The 16536-nt window shown below is 41.4% G+C and overlaps 1 protein-coding gene across 14 annotated transcripts in view; it reads left to right on the top strand.

Annotated features, from left to right (window-relative positions):
- ATG7 (autophagy related 7) overlaps positions 1-16536 on the top strand; it is a 238976-nt gene that overhangs the window by 10889 nt on the left and 211551 nt on the right. For 13 of the 14 annotated variants that reach the window (XR_005374573.1, XR_005374572.1, XR_005374581.1 and 10 more), the window contains 3 exons: positions 6403-6575; positions 7484-7538; positions 16010-16127. Coding sequence is in view for 3 of the 14 variants with exons in the window: in XM_038565624.1 (XP_038421552.1) it covers positions 6413-6575; positions 7484-7538; positions 16010-16127 (336 nt within the window). In the remaining 11 variants the exon portion in view is untranslated. Of the gene's footprint in view, positions 1-6402; positions 6576-7483; positions 7539-15754; positions 15774-16009; positions 16128-16536 lie in introns of those variants that run through there. The other variant, XR_005374582.1, reaches the window with a different exon arrangement.

The raw sequence follows: 16536 nt of genomic DNA, 5'->3' as shown, positions 1-16536 counted from the left end.
CCAAGGCCTTTTTGTGTGTGTGTAGTCCATGAGCTAAGGATTGTTTTTACATTTTTTAAGAGTTGTAAAAAAGGAGAAGGAACTATGACAGAAACTGTTCTGGCATGCAGTGTTTAAAATATTTACTATCTGGCCCTTTTCAGAAAAAGCCTGCCAAGCCCTCGTCTCGTCTGATTGCCTGATACAGTAATCCTTTGAACAATATGACTTGGCTAATAGTCATCTAATATATGCTCGGACACTTCCACTAATGGAAAATTCATTATCTCTCCAGCCAATCTGTTTCTTATTTGGACAATTCAGGCTATTAGTAATTTTTAAAGTCTGCTGTAATTTATCTCATTATAGCATCCATCTATTGGCCTTTTGTGGGGGAAGAGTGCTATTATTGCATGTCAACATTTACTGAGCTCCTAATATATTCTAGACAGTGTGCTGAGTGCTGAAGAAAGATGAGTAAGAGACATGGTTGTTGCATCAGAGCTCTCTCAGATGTTTCTTGGAATTAAAGCAGCTATGCTGGTAGTTTTTGGTGTGTTTCATTCCCCATCTTGCCATTGGGTTGGGGCTTTTTTCTTTATTTCTGTATTATTCCACATACACACAATTCATTGAATTTCAAACACTATACAAAGGGAATAGGGCCATACAGTGAAAATAAGTCTCTCCCCACCCTTGTCTCCTGATTCCATAGCTGCTTTCTTGGGAGGCAACCATTGTTACCCATTTCCTGTAGGGATTTGACTTTAAAGAACAGCAGGGGATTTGACTTTAGAGACTTAGAAATGGTAAAGAAACTTTTGGTAAGTACTCAGATAGTGGTGTTTTTTGAGCTCCCACTTGGGTAAATTGCTGAGTGTGATTTCATTTTGTTTTCATAAGACCTGAAATTTGCACCGCCTTTGGGTGGTACACACAGACCCAGAGAGTTTGTATTGCTTAACTACCTACCTGCTACTTCAGTTAAATCTTGACTGGCTGGATGTTTTGATTACTGCTGAGCTTTTTGTTCATGACAGCATTGAATCCTCATCAAAGCCTTTCCTCTTTCAGTGGAAGTGACACAATCCCATCTTGTGTAACTTCTGGGTTTCACATCCTGAGTATGGTAGAAATAGTTAGAAATAAAGTTGAGGGACCCCTGGGTGGCTCAGCGGTTGAACATCTGCCTTTGACTCAGGGTGTGATCCCCGGGGTCCAGGATCAAGTCCCACATCAGGCTCCTCTGGAGAGCCTGCTTCTCCGTCTGCCTGTGTCTCTGCCTCTGTCTCTCTCTCTCTCTCTGTCTCTCATGAATTAATAAATAAAATCTTTTTTTAAAAAAAAGTTGAACCACATTTATATTGATGCCCCTGTCAGTTTCCTTCCTTGAATATGTCAGTATGTGGTTTTGAAATATGATAGAAGTAATCTTTAATGTTCTAAGTTAAGTAAGCAGAGGCCAGAATTCTCACCTTGTGCTGTCTTGGGTTGTATAGGCATGTAATTTTTTAGGAAGCACATGATGTTTGGATATAGGTTAGTGACACATAAATTACTTTGCACCTATTAACTCACTGCTTCCTCCAGGATTCCATTTTGATCATTACTTCTTAAATTTTTTCTTCCAGCTTAAGGAAGATAGCAGTGTGACACAGATATATGGGTTCCTAAGTGATACATTTATACTTGAGTATGGTATTTAGATATTTCCAGCAGTGTCCTCATCACATGTTGCTGCTGCTTAGGACCTTTCTGTTTTCTTAGCCTGTCAAGCAGCAGTTCAATGGCTGAATACCAACCATATCCTCTTGTGAAATAGACTCTTGGGTTCTGTTTGAAATTTCTCAAAGATCAAATAAGTCAGAAAATGTTTGAAGGATGTGCCTCTTATGCAGATTACTTTGTTAGTATGCCCATCTGTTATCTCCTTTTTTTAAAAAAAAAATTCTATTTATTTATTCTTGAGAGACAGAGGGAGAGGCAGAGACATAGGCAGAGGGCGAAGCAGGCTCCATGTGGGAAGCCTGACATGGGACTTGATCCCAGGACTCCAGGATCATGCCCTGAGCCGAAGGCAGACGCTCAACCACTGCACCACTCAGGCATCCCCCATCTGTTATCTCCTAAGTGATCTTCCTGATTTACTTTTACCCAGCTGTTGAAGTGCAGTATAGATGAGAGTTTTCTCTTTTGTCTCGCACTGGTAAAATTTCATGGGGATGACCTTAGCAGATCATCCAAATGATGATGAGTTACTGTTGACCTTTAAGAGTAAGTTGGGGATGACTAAAGCATGTAGGGGCCTGATGACCCATCACACAGAGGCTTTCAAAGATCCATTTGTACCACTGTATGCTTCTGTGTTGATTTCCTTCCATGTTGGATGATTACTCTGACTGCAGTGTTTTTCTTTTGACTGTTGGAGAGGAAGTTAGTATGTAAATGTTTTTCAAAATGGTTATCTTTTAGTATATATGTGGCTGGTGGGCAATATAAAGGCTCTGAAAAGGGGTGTCTTCCTTCAAGGCAGTACAGCGTAGTAATGACAGTTGGGGCTTTGAAGCTGGTTGACCTGGGTTATAATCTTAGCTCTTCTCCTTTCTGAGTGACTCTGGGCATGTTACTTGATATTTCAGTGCCTCCATTTCTCTTCTGTAAAGTAGGCACAATGCAACCACTTCGGGGATATCATAAGATAATGTGTAAAATGTTTAGTGCTTGGCACCGAATAAAGATTCACTTAGAATAGTTACTAGTACTGCTATTATTTAAAAAGTTATAAAAAGAGTATGATAAAAAAAGCAAGTATGAATCATGATGGTAAATGCTCTAATGGAAATTTTCTTTTTATTTTTTTAAAAATATTTTATTTATTTATTCATGAGAGATGGGGGGGGTGGTTGGGCAGAGACAGGCAGAGGGAGAAGTAGGCTTCTCACAAGGACCCCAATGTGGGACTCGATCCCAAACCCCGAGATCATGCCCTGAGCCGAAGGCAGACGCCCAACCGCTGAGCCAGTCAGGCATCCCTCTAATAGAAATTTTCATCTGTCATCATGGGGAAGGGAACCATGGATGCCCACTGACAGTGGGCATTAGTGAGAGCTTTATAAATAATCTTAATTAGATGAGAAGGAATTTTCCTGGTAGAGATGGGGAGAGGTTTCCTAGGGAAAGGTGTAGGGCTGGAAAACAAGCAGACTGAGACAGTGTGGACACCTTACTCTCTGTGGAGTTAGGTGGTAAGCTTTTGTTTGTTTAAAGAAGGGAGCCCCCATGAGCAGATCAGTCCTGGTGGCAGTGTGACATTTTGTTTGGAGAGTACAGGGACAGAAGGCAGTGACCTCTGAGCATGTTACTGCAGGAACTGAGGTGTAAGATGGTGGGCCTGACATGTGGCAGCAGGGATGGAGAGGAGGGAAGCCGATTGAACAGGAAGCACGAAATTGTATGAAGAGTGTGGACATATGGAATTGGACCCTTGTCCTCCCCAGTTCACCCCGCTTTCCAACCTGTATGTCCTTCTGTGGACTTCCTACTTCTCTGAACCTCAATTTCTTCCCCTGTAAAATTGGGACGGTCACTTCTTAGGGCTTTCCGGTGGAATACATTCAGATGCACACTCCTGCAGCAGTGCCCAGTCCTGGGCAGTGCTCAGTAGCTGTTCCCTTCCTCCCATTCTAGAGGCCCATTTAAGGGTGAGCCTCTAGCAGTTGCTGACCTCCTGAACGTGAGAGAAGAAGTGAAGATGACTGAGGTTTTGGCCTCAGATGTAGGTGATACTATTAAGTATCTAAGGTGATACTATTAAGTAAACTAGGACAAATTGGAAAAGGGATAGAGGGCAGCCTGGGTGGCTCAGTGGTTTAAGCACCTGCCTTCCGCCCAGGGTGTGATCCTGGAGTCCTAGGATCAAGTCCCACATCGGGCTCCCTACGTGGAGCCTGCTCCTCCCTCTGCCTGTGTCTCTGCTTCTCTCTCTCTCTATGTCTATCATGAATAAATAAATAAAATCATTTAAAAGAAAAAGAAACATGTAGGGTCCACTTAACCATGGATTCTTTAAAAAAAAAAAAAAAGGAAAAGGGATAGAATTTAGGGAAAAGAAATGTTCAGATTGGAGTTTGTCAAACTTGAGATGTCTCTGAGGAATCCAAGTCCTGGCTTTAAAACATACTTATACAGGTAACCCTTGAACAACATGGAGGATAGAGGTATAACTTTTGACTCCCTAGAACTTAACTACTAGTAGCCTATTGTTGACCAGAAGCCTTACTGATAACATGAACAGTCAATTAACACATAGCTTCTAGGTTATATGTGTTATATACTGTATTCTTACAATAAAGTAAGCTAGGGAAAGGAAAATATTATTAAGAAAGTCATAAGGAAAATGCATTTATAGTACTGTACCATATTGAAAAAACTCCATGTACAAGTGCACTCATGCAGTTCAAACCTGTGTTGTTCAAGGGTCAACTATATATGTTGGTCAGTTGTATCTGGCATATAGATAGAAATTGATATAGAGAGGTGCCTGGGTGGTTCGGTCGGGTAAGCATCTGCCTTTGGTCAGGTCATGATCTCAGGGTCCTGGGATCGAGCCCCACATTGGGCTCTCTGCTCAGGTGGGAGTCTGTATCTCCCTTTCCTTCTTCCTTGGCTCTCTCTCTCACACACAAATAAACAAAACCTTAAAAAAAAGAAATTGATGTAGAAAATGAATAAGTTTGCTTTTGAGAAGCTTACAGACCAAGGAGAGGTCTGACCATGGAATCTTTCAGAAACCAATAGTGGAAAGCATTGTGGAGGAAGAATAGAGGGGAGTGATTGGAGGAGGCTGTTGGGTGTTCTAACCCCATGTTTCTCAACACGAAGGCCTCAGGTCACCTATATGAAGGTCTGTTTTCTCTGTTGGGCATTGAAGCCCCGGTGCATGGGATCTATGAGCTTTCCCTGGGCCTGTGGAAATAGGTGTGACCTGGGAAAAGATGAACATTCGGAGAGTACAGAATTATAAAAAGCTTTTCAAATAACTAAAAGCCAGAAATTGTTTAACATGGGGCGGGGGTACATTTAAATATGTTTGAAATGATTTGGAGGTGGGGCCTCCAAAACTAAGAGTGGCAGTGGCCTAAAACCATCAAGATAGTATCAAACTTGAATCAGACCTGCCAGTCCAACCTGGAGACTCCTCACCTTCACCCTGGTGGACCCCAGGACCTTCACCCTGGTGGACCCCAGGCGTCCTCAGTCTTTAATAAGCCCTCACACTGGGAAAAGTCTTTAATAAGTCTTTAATAAGCCCTCACACTGGGAAAAGTTTGAAAACCTTTGGTCAGATGTCTGAAGCATGATTTGAGAGTGCATACTGAGGCAGTGGAAGTTTTAAAGAGCTTCTTCCCTGAGACTTCCTCCCAGTTCTGCCCCATACTCATCTCTTTCTGGATTTTTAGCACTTTCATGTAGTGATAACTTTGCATTTTACCATCTAGTTATTATCAATCAAAAGCTCATTACCTCTTAATTTCAAAATCAAACAAGTTTGTAAAACTGAAAGCTATGTAATAATCTTGGCTCAAAATTCAGACAATAAAAGATGTGAACTGTTGTCATCTAGCATGATTCTTCATCCATTCTGCTGAAGAAATGTTATTGTATCTGGTCATAGGGAAATTAGGGTGGAAAGTGAAGAGACCTCTCCCACTTTTGCTTTTTGGATATACTGAGTTCCTCTAGTATTGTACTTCTCTAGCTGGGGGTGGTATCCCCCTGAGAGTGTGCAGAGACAGGGGAGTTATAGTGCGCACATGCATGATTGCCTGTAGGGTCATATTTATTTGATGATATCGAGGGATGGGGAATGAAATATTAAAATCTGTATAGAAAGAAAATGCACATTTTCCATGCATTTAAAAGGTAAAATATGTGATATAAAAAAATGCAGGTTAGATGGGCAAAAATTTCTTCATTCTCCTCAGCGGGAGGTGCTCAAGTGCTGCTGTCACTCAGAGGTCTGACAGTTGGCTCTGTTGTGTTTCTGGCCAATTGGGCTTGGGTTTTGTACTTGTGAAGTTCTCCAGGACCATACAGGAGGGCAGATATTTATGAGACAGGGATTATGTCAGGGAAGGAGTAGCACTTGTGCAGCATCAGACTGACTTGAATGAAAAGGGAAGATGTACAGAGGTAAAGGCCAGAAAGGCCTCAGAGAAAGGGCTTTACTTTACTTAGACAATCAGTTGTGTCATCAGGAGGTGAAACTTGGCAACATAGGCAGATTACTCAGGATGGTTTTCAGTTATGTCTTCAGGTAGCCTGTGTATCTCCCATCACTTTTTGTTTTGATTATGCCTTATTACACATGTTTTCTTCCTCATATTTTGTACTGTTTTGCTGTGTTCTGTTTTGTTTTTTTAGGAGGCACCAAATGATGGCAGCAGCTCTGGGGGATCCCGGGCTCTCCAAATTGCTGTTTGCTCCCTTTAGCAGTGCCTTGGATGTGGGATTCTGGCATGAGTTGACCCAGAGAAAGCTGAATGAGTATCGGCTAGACGAAGCTCCGAAGGATATTAAGGGCTATTACTACAATGGTAGGCAACAGTAAACTCCATCGTCTTTTGTTATGTTCTCTGCCCTCCAGTTTAGGATCAGCTTTCCTTCAGAAAAGGGACACCCTTGTCTTTTATAATTAATACCCTTCACTGGTTTCTATTTTACTTCCCAACTGTCTGTCTTTAATTAATTAATTAATTTTTATTTGAGTGTAGTTCACACACAGTGCTATGTTCATTTCAGATTTACAACATAGTGATTTGACACGTTTATACATTATGCTGTGCTCACCACAAGTGTAGCTACCATCTGTCACCATACAATGCTACTACAATAACATTGGTTATATTCTTGAGGCTAAACCTTTTGTCCCCATTTTACTTCCTGACTTTTAACACAAGTTCATTTTCACTTTTCCTCTGTTGTGGGGAAAAGAAAGTGATTAGTGAGACTCCAGTTATTAATCCAAAAAATCAATATCTATTGCTTAGAATTGCTGAGGGAGGAGATTGGAAACTCTTTTTTTTCTGATGAAATTTTTTTAAAGATATTTATTTATTCATTCATTCATTCATGAGAGACAGAGAGAGAGAGAGAGAGAGGCAGAAAGAGAGGGAGAAGTAGGCTCCATGCAGGGAGCCCGATGTGGGACTCCATCCCAGGACTCCAGGATTACGCCCTGGGCTGAAGGCAGGCGCTAAACTGCTAAGCCACCCAGGGATCCCCTGTTGAATTTTTTTTTATATTCTTGATAAATTCCTCAAATTCAGAAAAGCTCTGGCATCTTTCACTAAGTCCCTATTGAATATGGATGACCAGGAATTTGGACAGGAATTTGGACAGGGCACTTACTGCTCAAGAAAGAGAACAAAATTATTCACAGATGTTTTAGTTATGAATGCTATTGCTGACTCATAATGGAAAATGTAATAATGCTTCTGTCCAGGTGATTCTGCTGGGCTGCCAGCTCGCTTAACGTTGGAGTTCAGTGCTTTTGACATGTGAGTATTTTTCTGCTTAAAATCTAAAATGTTTGTTTTTTGTGAGGAATGAGCATCCTTAACCTTGCACCTAGGTGGGCTGCAGGGAGAACTGGGGGAGCCACCAGAAGCAGGGCCATCTCCTCAGCCCCCATTGCACAGAGACATGTGCTAGATGCTTAGGGACTACTGGATTATTTTTTCAGCAGATAATTATCAGAGCTTATTAGGTGCCAAGTATCTAGATTGATTGAGACTTAGATAATATCCTTTCTGCTTTTGATTTTAGTTAATATTTTGTGATTCCTTATTGGTACTTCTTGACTTACTCCTTCAGTTGCTTATCCATGGGCATCAGTGAACATTTATTAGGCTACTTCTGTATACAAGCCACTGTGTAAGGTATTATACAAAGAAATATGACACATACCCCCAAAAAGTTGTTAGTTTTTTTTCTTATTGGGGGCCATAGGGAGTGCTGGAGAGAAGAGAGATATTTATTGACTTGATTTTATGGGTGTTTGCACATATGTAATCCTTTCAGACCTGCCAGATGTGACTTTTCTTTTTTTCCAGACAAAGAAACCATGGGTCAGAAGGTAAAATGGCTTGCCCAAGGTCATAGGTGGCTAAATTTAGGAAGCAGAGATGAGAGAAAAGTGAAAACTATTTCCCAGGTTGTAGTCTGAGTAGCTGGGGGCATTTTGTTATCTTCCACAGAAATAGACCAGGAGGGGGATTTGATTTTTAGGAGGATGTACACTTGGTTTAAAACATATTGAGTTTGAGATGGCATCATCTGGCAGAAATGTCCAAGAGGCACTGGAGTTAAGGAGGAAGGGTCATCCATGTAGAGGAGATCATGAGGCTATCATATAAGAAGAACAAAGGGCCTGAACAGTGAATGAATCTGATGAGGGAGTGCAAGAAGGAAGATACAGAACTCTCAAAGGAGATGAGAATTGTCGGAGAGGAAGAAGAACCAGAAAAGTGTTACAGAAACCAAAGATGGATGCTTTCAGGAAGGAAAGAGTTGATCAACATGTGAGAAGCAGAAAGGTCAGTGTTCAGTGCAAGGGCCATTGGATTTGTTGATTAGGCTGTTTGTAGTTCCAAACTGAATTCCACACGGGAGGGTGGAGCTGAAACAATATTGAGGGGCTATACAACAATTAATGGTTGAAGAATTGAAGGCTTCAGGGTGGTCAGTGTTTTTTGCTTTCTCCACATTAGCAGTGTCAAGATGTAGGCTATGAGAAAAGCCAAGCGGTCTTTGTAAGGACTGCCTGGCTTTTGAAAGTAGCAATAGTCAGAGGTTAGGGTATTGCAAGTAAAGTATCCCTAGAATATATTTTTTATTTTTATTTTATTTATTTGTTTTTGGCTTTTTTTAGTTTTTATTTTAATTCCAGTTAGTTAATACAAGGTATTATATTAGTTTCAGGTGTATAATATAGGAATTGAACAGTTACACACCTTACTCAGTGCTTATCATCACATCGTACTCCCTAATCCCCATCACCCATTTAACCCATCTCTTCATCCTCTTCCCCTTTGCCATCCATCCATTTGTTCTCTATAATTAAGAGTCTGTTTCTTGATTTCTCTCTCTCTCTCTCTTTCTCTCTCTCATCTCCTTTGCTCATTTGTTTCTTAATTTCTTAAGTAAGTGATATCATATGTATTTGAGTTATTTCACTCTCTGGTTCCATCCATGTTGTTGCAAATGGCAAGATTTCATTCTTTTTTCGGGCTGAATAACATTCCATTGTATGTATCTACTGCATCCTCTTTATCCATTCATCAATTGGTGGACATTTGGGCTGCTTCCATAATTTGACAGTTGTAAATAATTCTGCTGTAAGCATTGGGGTGCATACATCCCTTTGAACTAGTGTTATTGTCTTTTTTGGGTAAATACCCAGTAATGCAGTTACTGGATCATACAGTACTATATCTTTAATTTTTTGAAGAGGCTCCATAGTGTTTTCCACAGTGGCTGTACCAGTTTGCATTCTTACCAGCAGTGCATGAGGATTCCTTTTTTTCCCATATCCTTGCCAACACGTGTTGTTTATTGTGCTGTTGATTTTAGGCATAGAATATATTTTTAAAATCTCTCAAAAAGTCAACACATTTGATTCCTCTATCTCAAATTGCAAAATTTAACTGTATAACATAAATTCAAGCTGATACTAGTCCTTTCCCCTATCAAATCCCACGTAAATGAGGGATTTGATATGCTGAAATAAATAATATGCCACACTTTGAGAGGAAAGAATGGCTTAGGAAAAATAAACAAAACATGGTCCTGTTAAAAAATATATTAGTCTTTATATCTTTAAAAGGTATGTGTTGGTGTTTCTTGTTCTCTTCAGACCTTTCTTGCTCTGTAATAAATTCCTTGTGATTGCTTGTCAAAACAAATCCAATCCTGATAATCTCTCTCTTGTTTTGGTAGAGATTAGTTTACCTTTGAAGCAATTATAAGATAATAAGAAAATAACCCACAGTGTACAATCATTAAATTATCTGAAGATGTTCAAGGGGGCATATCAACAGTGTAGTTTTAGTGTGATCTGGAGAATCTAACATTAATTGCCAGTTAGACTTGCTCTCATCTTTATTTTGTTATTTTTTTTTAATTTTTTATTTATTTATGATAGTCACAGAGAGAGAAGGAGAGAGAGGCAGAGACAGGCAGAGGGAGAAGCAGGCTCCATGCACCGGGAGCCTGATGTGGGATTCGATCCCGGGTCTCCAGGATCACGCCCTGGGCCAAAGGCAGGCGCCAAACCGCAGCGCCACCCAGGGATCCCTCTCATCTTTATTTTGGAACTAGACTGAAGGGTTATATTTTTTAATAGATTTTAATAATTTTATTCTTTGGAACAATTAATTATAGGAAAAAGCAATTCACAGAAGTTAGGTTTTGATCTTATTACAAAATCCAAACATCTTAAACTTGAACAATCCAGAAATTTTAGTTGATGAAGGTAAGAAAATCTGATTGGGCAGCTATGACTTTCACATGAATGGCTCGCTTTGACTAGTCCCATCTTTTCATTGTGCTGTTAAATACCCGCAGCGTACAAGGGTGTGTGCTAGGTTGTTGGGGAGATGGGCTGGAATGAAGCATGCCCTAGTGGTGGAGCTGGAGCTGGAGCTGGCCGACCTGAATCTGTAGCGGGTTAACTCTGTTACCTAGAGTAAGTGCTTTTAGTTTCCTCATCTTCAGTTTCCTCATCTCTGGCACTTGGCTTCTGACATTCCTTCTGGTTTTACAAGTCTGTGATTTTCTGAATCTGTCTTAGGATGATTGGTGCTTTTGGTCTGAGTGTTTGTGTCCCTGCCAAAATTCATATGTTGAAAACCCTGTGCCCACAGTGATGGTATCAGGAGGTGGGGCCTTTGGGAGGGAGTTAGGTAATGAGACAGAGGCCTTATAAGTGGGACCAGTGCCTTAACAGACCCCCAGAGATGGATACACATCATCTACCACTTGAGGACATAGAAGTGTGTAGTCTGTGACTGGAAGAGGGCCTTCACCAGAACCTGACCATGCTGGCACCTTGATCTTGGATTTCCAGCCTCTAGAACTATGAGAAATAAATTTCTGTCATTCATAAGCCACCTGGTCTGTGATGTTTTGTTATAGTAGCCCAAAAAGGCTAAGAGAGCTAGGGAGTTTAATGTAAGTGCTTGGAGCTCCACAGAAGAAAGGAGTTCTTCATATCCAAATTATTTTCATTATATTCTTTCTTTGTTTTATTGCTGTACATCTGCATGGGTTTGTAGGGAAATTGTTTATAAATCTGTTCATCAGATGTTGAATGCCTCTTATGTGCAGGATGTGTAGGTGGTAGGAATGCAAAGACTTAGGAAACACAGAGCTCTGGATAGAGGTAGAAGATAAGTATTTGCATTGTAGTATGTTCTGTGCTGTAATAAAAGTGAAGGTGTAATAGTTATTTCAGAAATACTTATTGATTGCTTCCTCTGTGTTTTGACAATAGGATGTGCTAGGCACTGGGCGTGCAGAGAGGAATAAGATACAGCTGAAGAGCTAAGCGTCCTAGTACTCATTTATAGATGCCAAGAGTATCTCAGCTTTTCATAGCATCAGGTAAATCCCTTATCCTCTGAGTCCCTGGAAGCCTAATGGGTGTCTGCCAGCAGTTAGGACTATAAGGTCCTGTTCTCCACATTCACATTAGGTGAATTAGCAGTCAAGTAGTATTTCATCAGTCATCAACCATCTTGCACTGGAGAGAGCTGTCTTAGGGTAGGGTGTACTGCCAAACCAGACCCCAAAATGTAATGATCCAAATACAGAGGAGGTTTATTTCTTGCCCATTTAATAGTCTAGGACTGGGATTCAGTGTTCTTCCCTCTATGTTTCCATCATTCTGGAGGGCTTGTCTGTGTGTGCTGCTTAAAACTGAACTGAATCTTGGGGGCCACCTGGCTGACTCAGTCAGTGGAGAATGTGACTCTTGAACTGAGGGGTGGGAGTTCAAGCCCCATGTTGAGCATAGAGCCTACTTAAAAAAAAAGTATCTTAAATTCTGCATATGAGTGAAATCAGGTGGTATTTAAACAAAACAGATGAACATAGGGGGAGGGAAGGAAAAATAAAATAACAGAGAGGGAGACAAACCATGAGAAGACTCCTACCTAGAGGAAACAAACTGAGGGTTGCTGGAGGGGAGGTGTATGGGGGAATGGAGTAACTGGGTGGTAGGCATTAAGGAGGGCACTTAATGTGATGAACACTGGGTGTTATATGCAAGTGACTAATCACTAAATTCTACCCTAAAACTAATACTGTACTATATGTTAACTAATTTGAATTTAAATAAAACCTTGAAAGAAAGAGAAAAAACAAGTAAAAAAAAACCCACCAGCAACCTGAATTGTCACTTTTTACCTTGCAAAGCAGAGACATGTGTCACTTAGGTTCCATTGGGGAGAGCGTGGGCCCTCACCTGTGTTGCAAGGAAGACTGGGAAGCATGGTGCCCCACTACAAGCAGCATATATGTACTCTATTTCTGCTTAAGAAGGGAAGAATAGATTTCAGTGAAAAATCTCTGCATAAATGTGAAACTGACCCATTAAAACAAGAGTTTTCCTTTCTATGGGCTTCTTTCCCTTTAGGAACATTTATCTTTGCAGTCAGAAGAAATATTTTCTTTCCTAAACCTCAAGTTGGACTTAATTAGAGAAATAGAAGGCATAACCCTTGCCCTCAAAAAAACTTTAAAAAATTGTTAAGGGGGATCCCTGGGTGGCTCAGCAGTTTAGCACCTCCCTTCGGCCCGGGGCGTGAGCCTGGAGTCCTGGGATCGAGTCCCACATCAGGCTCCCTAATGGAGCCTGCTTCTCCCTCTGCCTGTGTCTCTGCCTCTCTCTCTCTCTGTGTATCTCTTATGAATAAATAAATAAAATCTAAATAAATAAATAAATAAATAAATAAATAAATAAATAAAATAAAAAAATAAAAAATAGTTAAGGAAATGAGACTCATATGCAAAATCATCTGGGCAGGATACAGGCTCTTAATCTCTGCAATCTTGTTAGCCCCTAACACAGATCTGACATGTACTAGTTGCTCAAATAACTGTTGAAATCAATTACAAGCAGTCTAAATGCATGGTTGTCTAAAATGGGATGTGGTGTGGTTGGTGGGAAAGACAGCAGTGGAGTCTGTTAGCGGATATTGCAAAACAGATTCTCAAATTATTACAGCAAGCAGGAGATAATGGCACATGCCCCCAGACTGAGTGTGACTTCTAGGTTCCCAGAGTTCCTCATGGGCATGCAGAGCTGTGCATGTGGAGCAGAGATTCAAAAACTACCTCTGTCTTTCTTCTGAGGGATTTATTCTGTCCTGGCCACTACCCTGCCTGTTTTGAGGGCTCTGGCTACATGCCTGCCTTTGGCCAGATGTGAATAACAGGTGCTAACCAGCTTCAGTACTTTCCTCAGTAAGTCCCAGGAGACTGAATGAAGTGAAAGCCAAGTTTCTAGAGCTAGCATCCTCAAGCAGGCCCAGACTTGTGGCCTTTCTAAGATCAGTCCTTTACCTGGTTAGTCTGCACCGCATTGTGAGTTTGCTGCTGGCTTTCGTATATGGGGAAGATTTCTAATTCTGATCTTTTAACAGTGTTATTGAGATATAATTTACATATCATAAAACTGACCACTTTCAAATGTATAATGCAGCAGTTTTTAGTGTATTCACAAGGTTTTGCAGCTGCCACCACTAATTCTAGAACATTTTCATCACTCCAGAAAGCAAGCCTATACCTGTTAGCAGTTACTCTACATTCTTCCCTTCTCCCACCCCCCCACCCCCCAGGCCTAGTAACCTTTCTAACCTAGAAAGTCTACTTTCTACCTTATGGATTTGCCTATTCAGGGCATTTAATATCAATGGAATTTGTAAGAAACTAATAAGTGTCTAGGACCAGGATGTATACTAAATTCTCTTGTATCCAAGTCCAGGGCTCTTTCTACTCTTCTTCTGAGCCATCTGTGTGAAACAAGTGAACTTGAACCTGGAGAGCTTGGCAGAATGGCTTTTCCTCCCCCATCACTTTTTAAATTCGTTTCCTTGGCTACCTTCCCTGGTGGGACTTTACTCCTGAAAAAGTCTTCTCCTTTGAAGCTTCACCTTGTCCTCACTGATTAACCTGCATGAGCACTATGTTCTAGGAGCCTCATCAGTGTGCTGGCAGTTGCTTGACTTTTCATGATGACACTTTGGCACTGCATTCACACACCTGGGACACTCCAGCACTTAGGAAGAAGGGTACCTTCTTCTTGTGCCTGTATCAGAATTAGATCAGAGCTTTGTTCTTTCTGTTTCAGCAGTAATTCATAAAGCCAAGTCTGAATGTCGGGGGCCTAGTATACCAACCACTGTGCTTCTTTCCTCCTCCCTGTCCGCTGAGTCTTGCCCTTTTGTGATTTCTCTTTCTCTTCAAAACTGTTTTTTGATGTCCTCCTCCCACGTGGATGAAAAATATTTTATTGGAGTAGAGTTGTGAGAAACAACATATGATTTGCTGACTTGTCCGCCTCCAAGGGAAAGCTCTGGCCATTGAAAGGTACTTTTTCCTTAGGACTTGGCATCTGAGCCCTGCAGGTAGCATTTGCCACAGCCTTTGCCACCCATCACACCCCTCCACACCTGTTCTAGGTTTCCATCTTTTCTCCTCGCAGCCCCTGTGAATCCAATTTTACACAGACTCCAAGAGATATGAGGTCTTTGAAACTGTACAATCAATAAAAATGCATTCTTTCTGCAGCAATTGTAATTGACAACAATATTAGGCTACTAATGAAATGGGTATTTTCATTTAGCATCTGTAACCTCTGAAACACAAATTAATCATTTCAGGGAAGAGACCAGATGTTTCCACATCTGAGTTTGTATTCAGAATTAACTCATCTTCTGCTCCCCTGATTTTGATTACTCTGTATCATGTCACATGATAGATTGGCAGGTAGCCCGGGTATGACATTATCTGGGTGACTCAGACAACCACTAGGAGTTTGCTCTGCAGTGGCTCTGTGTGGAGCCTGTTTGGGTGGGGTGAGGTCTGGAGACATGTTCCTTGCCCTCAGGGAGCTTACTGTCCTCTAGTTGAGTGTGTATGATGGTCAGTCTTTAAGACACATTAAAATGTGGTGCTTGGGATGCCTGGATGGCACAGTCAGTTTAGCGGTTATGCCTCTGCCTTCAGCTCAGGTCTTGACCCCTAGGGTCCTGGAATTGAGCCCTGCATTGAGCTCCCTGCTCAGTGGGAGCCTGCTTCTCCCTCTCCCTCTGCCTGCCACTCCTGCTTATGTTTTCTCTTTCTGTCTGTCAAATAAATAAAATCTTTAAAAAATAAAGTAAAATAAAATAAAATAATAAAATAAAATGTGATGCTCATTTTCCTCTGCCGGCCATAACCAGAGAAATGGGAGGGGCTTCCTGGAAGGGGAGGGTTTAGAGCAGGGCCTTGAAGCCTGAGAATGTCTGAGTGGGAAGTAGACAGCTCAGTACCTTCAGTACCTTGGAGTCTGCTAGTTCTGGCTTTAGAATACTGCTCTGCCTTTATGTGACCTTAGGCCAGTTACTTAAGCTTTTAACTGGGAGAAAGAGCTGTTAGGAAAATTCAACACTTGTATAGTTCTTGGCACAGTAGAACTTCAATAATTGATGTTTCCCTTTCAGGTTAAAGATGGAAAGAGTAAAAACTAGGTAATGAACTTATATTTGAGGGTGGAGTGGTGGGCAGTGGAAGAGAGATAAGGGCAAAGGAATATACAGGCTTTTTTCATGCATATAATGCCTATTTTTTTAGTTCTTAAGCAAGGATATTCATCTTTTCCCAAAGAAACATGTGATTAATCTTTCTTTACCCTATAGACCACTGTCCTTTGTCTCCCACTGCTATCCTGGCTGTGCCTGCCTAACCATGTTTCTCCCCTGTCCAGGAGTGCTCCCACCCCAGCCCACTGCTGCCCGGCTGTTGGAACGCTCTTTAATACCAACACACTTGAGGCTTTCAAGGCCGCAGATAAGAAGCTACTTTTGGAGCAAGCAGCAGATGAGGTGAGCTGGGAAACGATGGGGTAGCATGGTAGGTCCAGTGTCTCTGATCACGTACATGGGTCTGGCATGGAAACAGGCATAGAGCAGGTACTTAAAGATAGCTGTGGGCTCTGGTTTATCTCAGAGAGTACTTGCAGCTTTCCCGTGTTGGCAGGAAGGTCAGGGAGAAGACCTTCAGGCTCTCAGCTGGGGATAGGCTGGAAAGTCCCGGCAGGGTAGTTGTAAAAAGCTTTGCTGCTGCTTTCAGTTAGCATTTGGAAGCAGCTTGACCCAGCCCTGAGAGTTCTGTTCCTGTGTCTGCATGCCTTTGTGTTCTCTGTTCTTTGTGCTTCCACTTTTAAGCACTGTAATGCTATCAGAAGTAATTGTAGAGTCTCTCTAGGATCTTTCGGGCTCCATCTAAACTACT

The sequence above is a fragment of the Canis lupus genome, chromosome 20 (genome assembly GCF_011100685.1).
Source record: "Canis lupus familiaris isolate Mischka breed German Shepherd chromosome 20, alternate assembly UU_Cfam_GSD_1.0, whole genome shotgun sequence".
Lineage (NCBI taxonomy): Eukaryota > Metazoa > Chordata > Mammalia > Carnivora > Canidae > Canis > Canis lupus.
The sequence above is the reverse complement of the archived record's forward strand: the minus strand, read 5'-3'. Positions and strand labels throughout refer to the sequence as shown.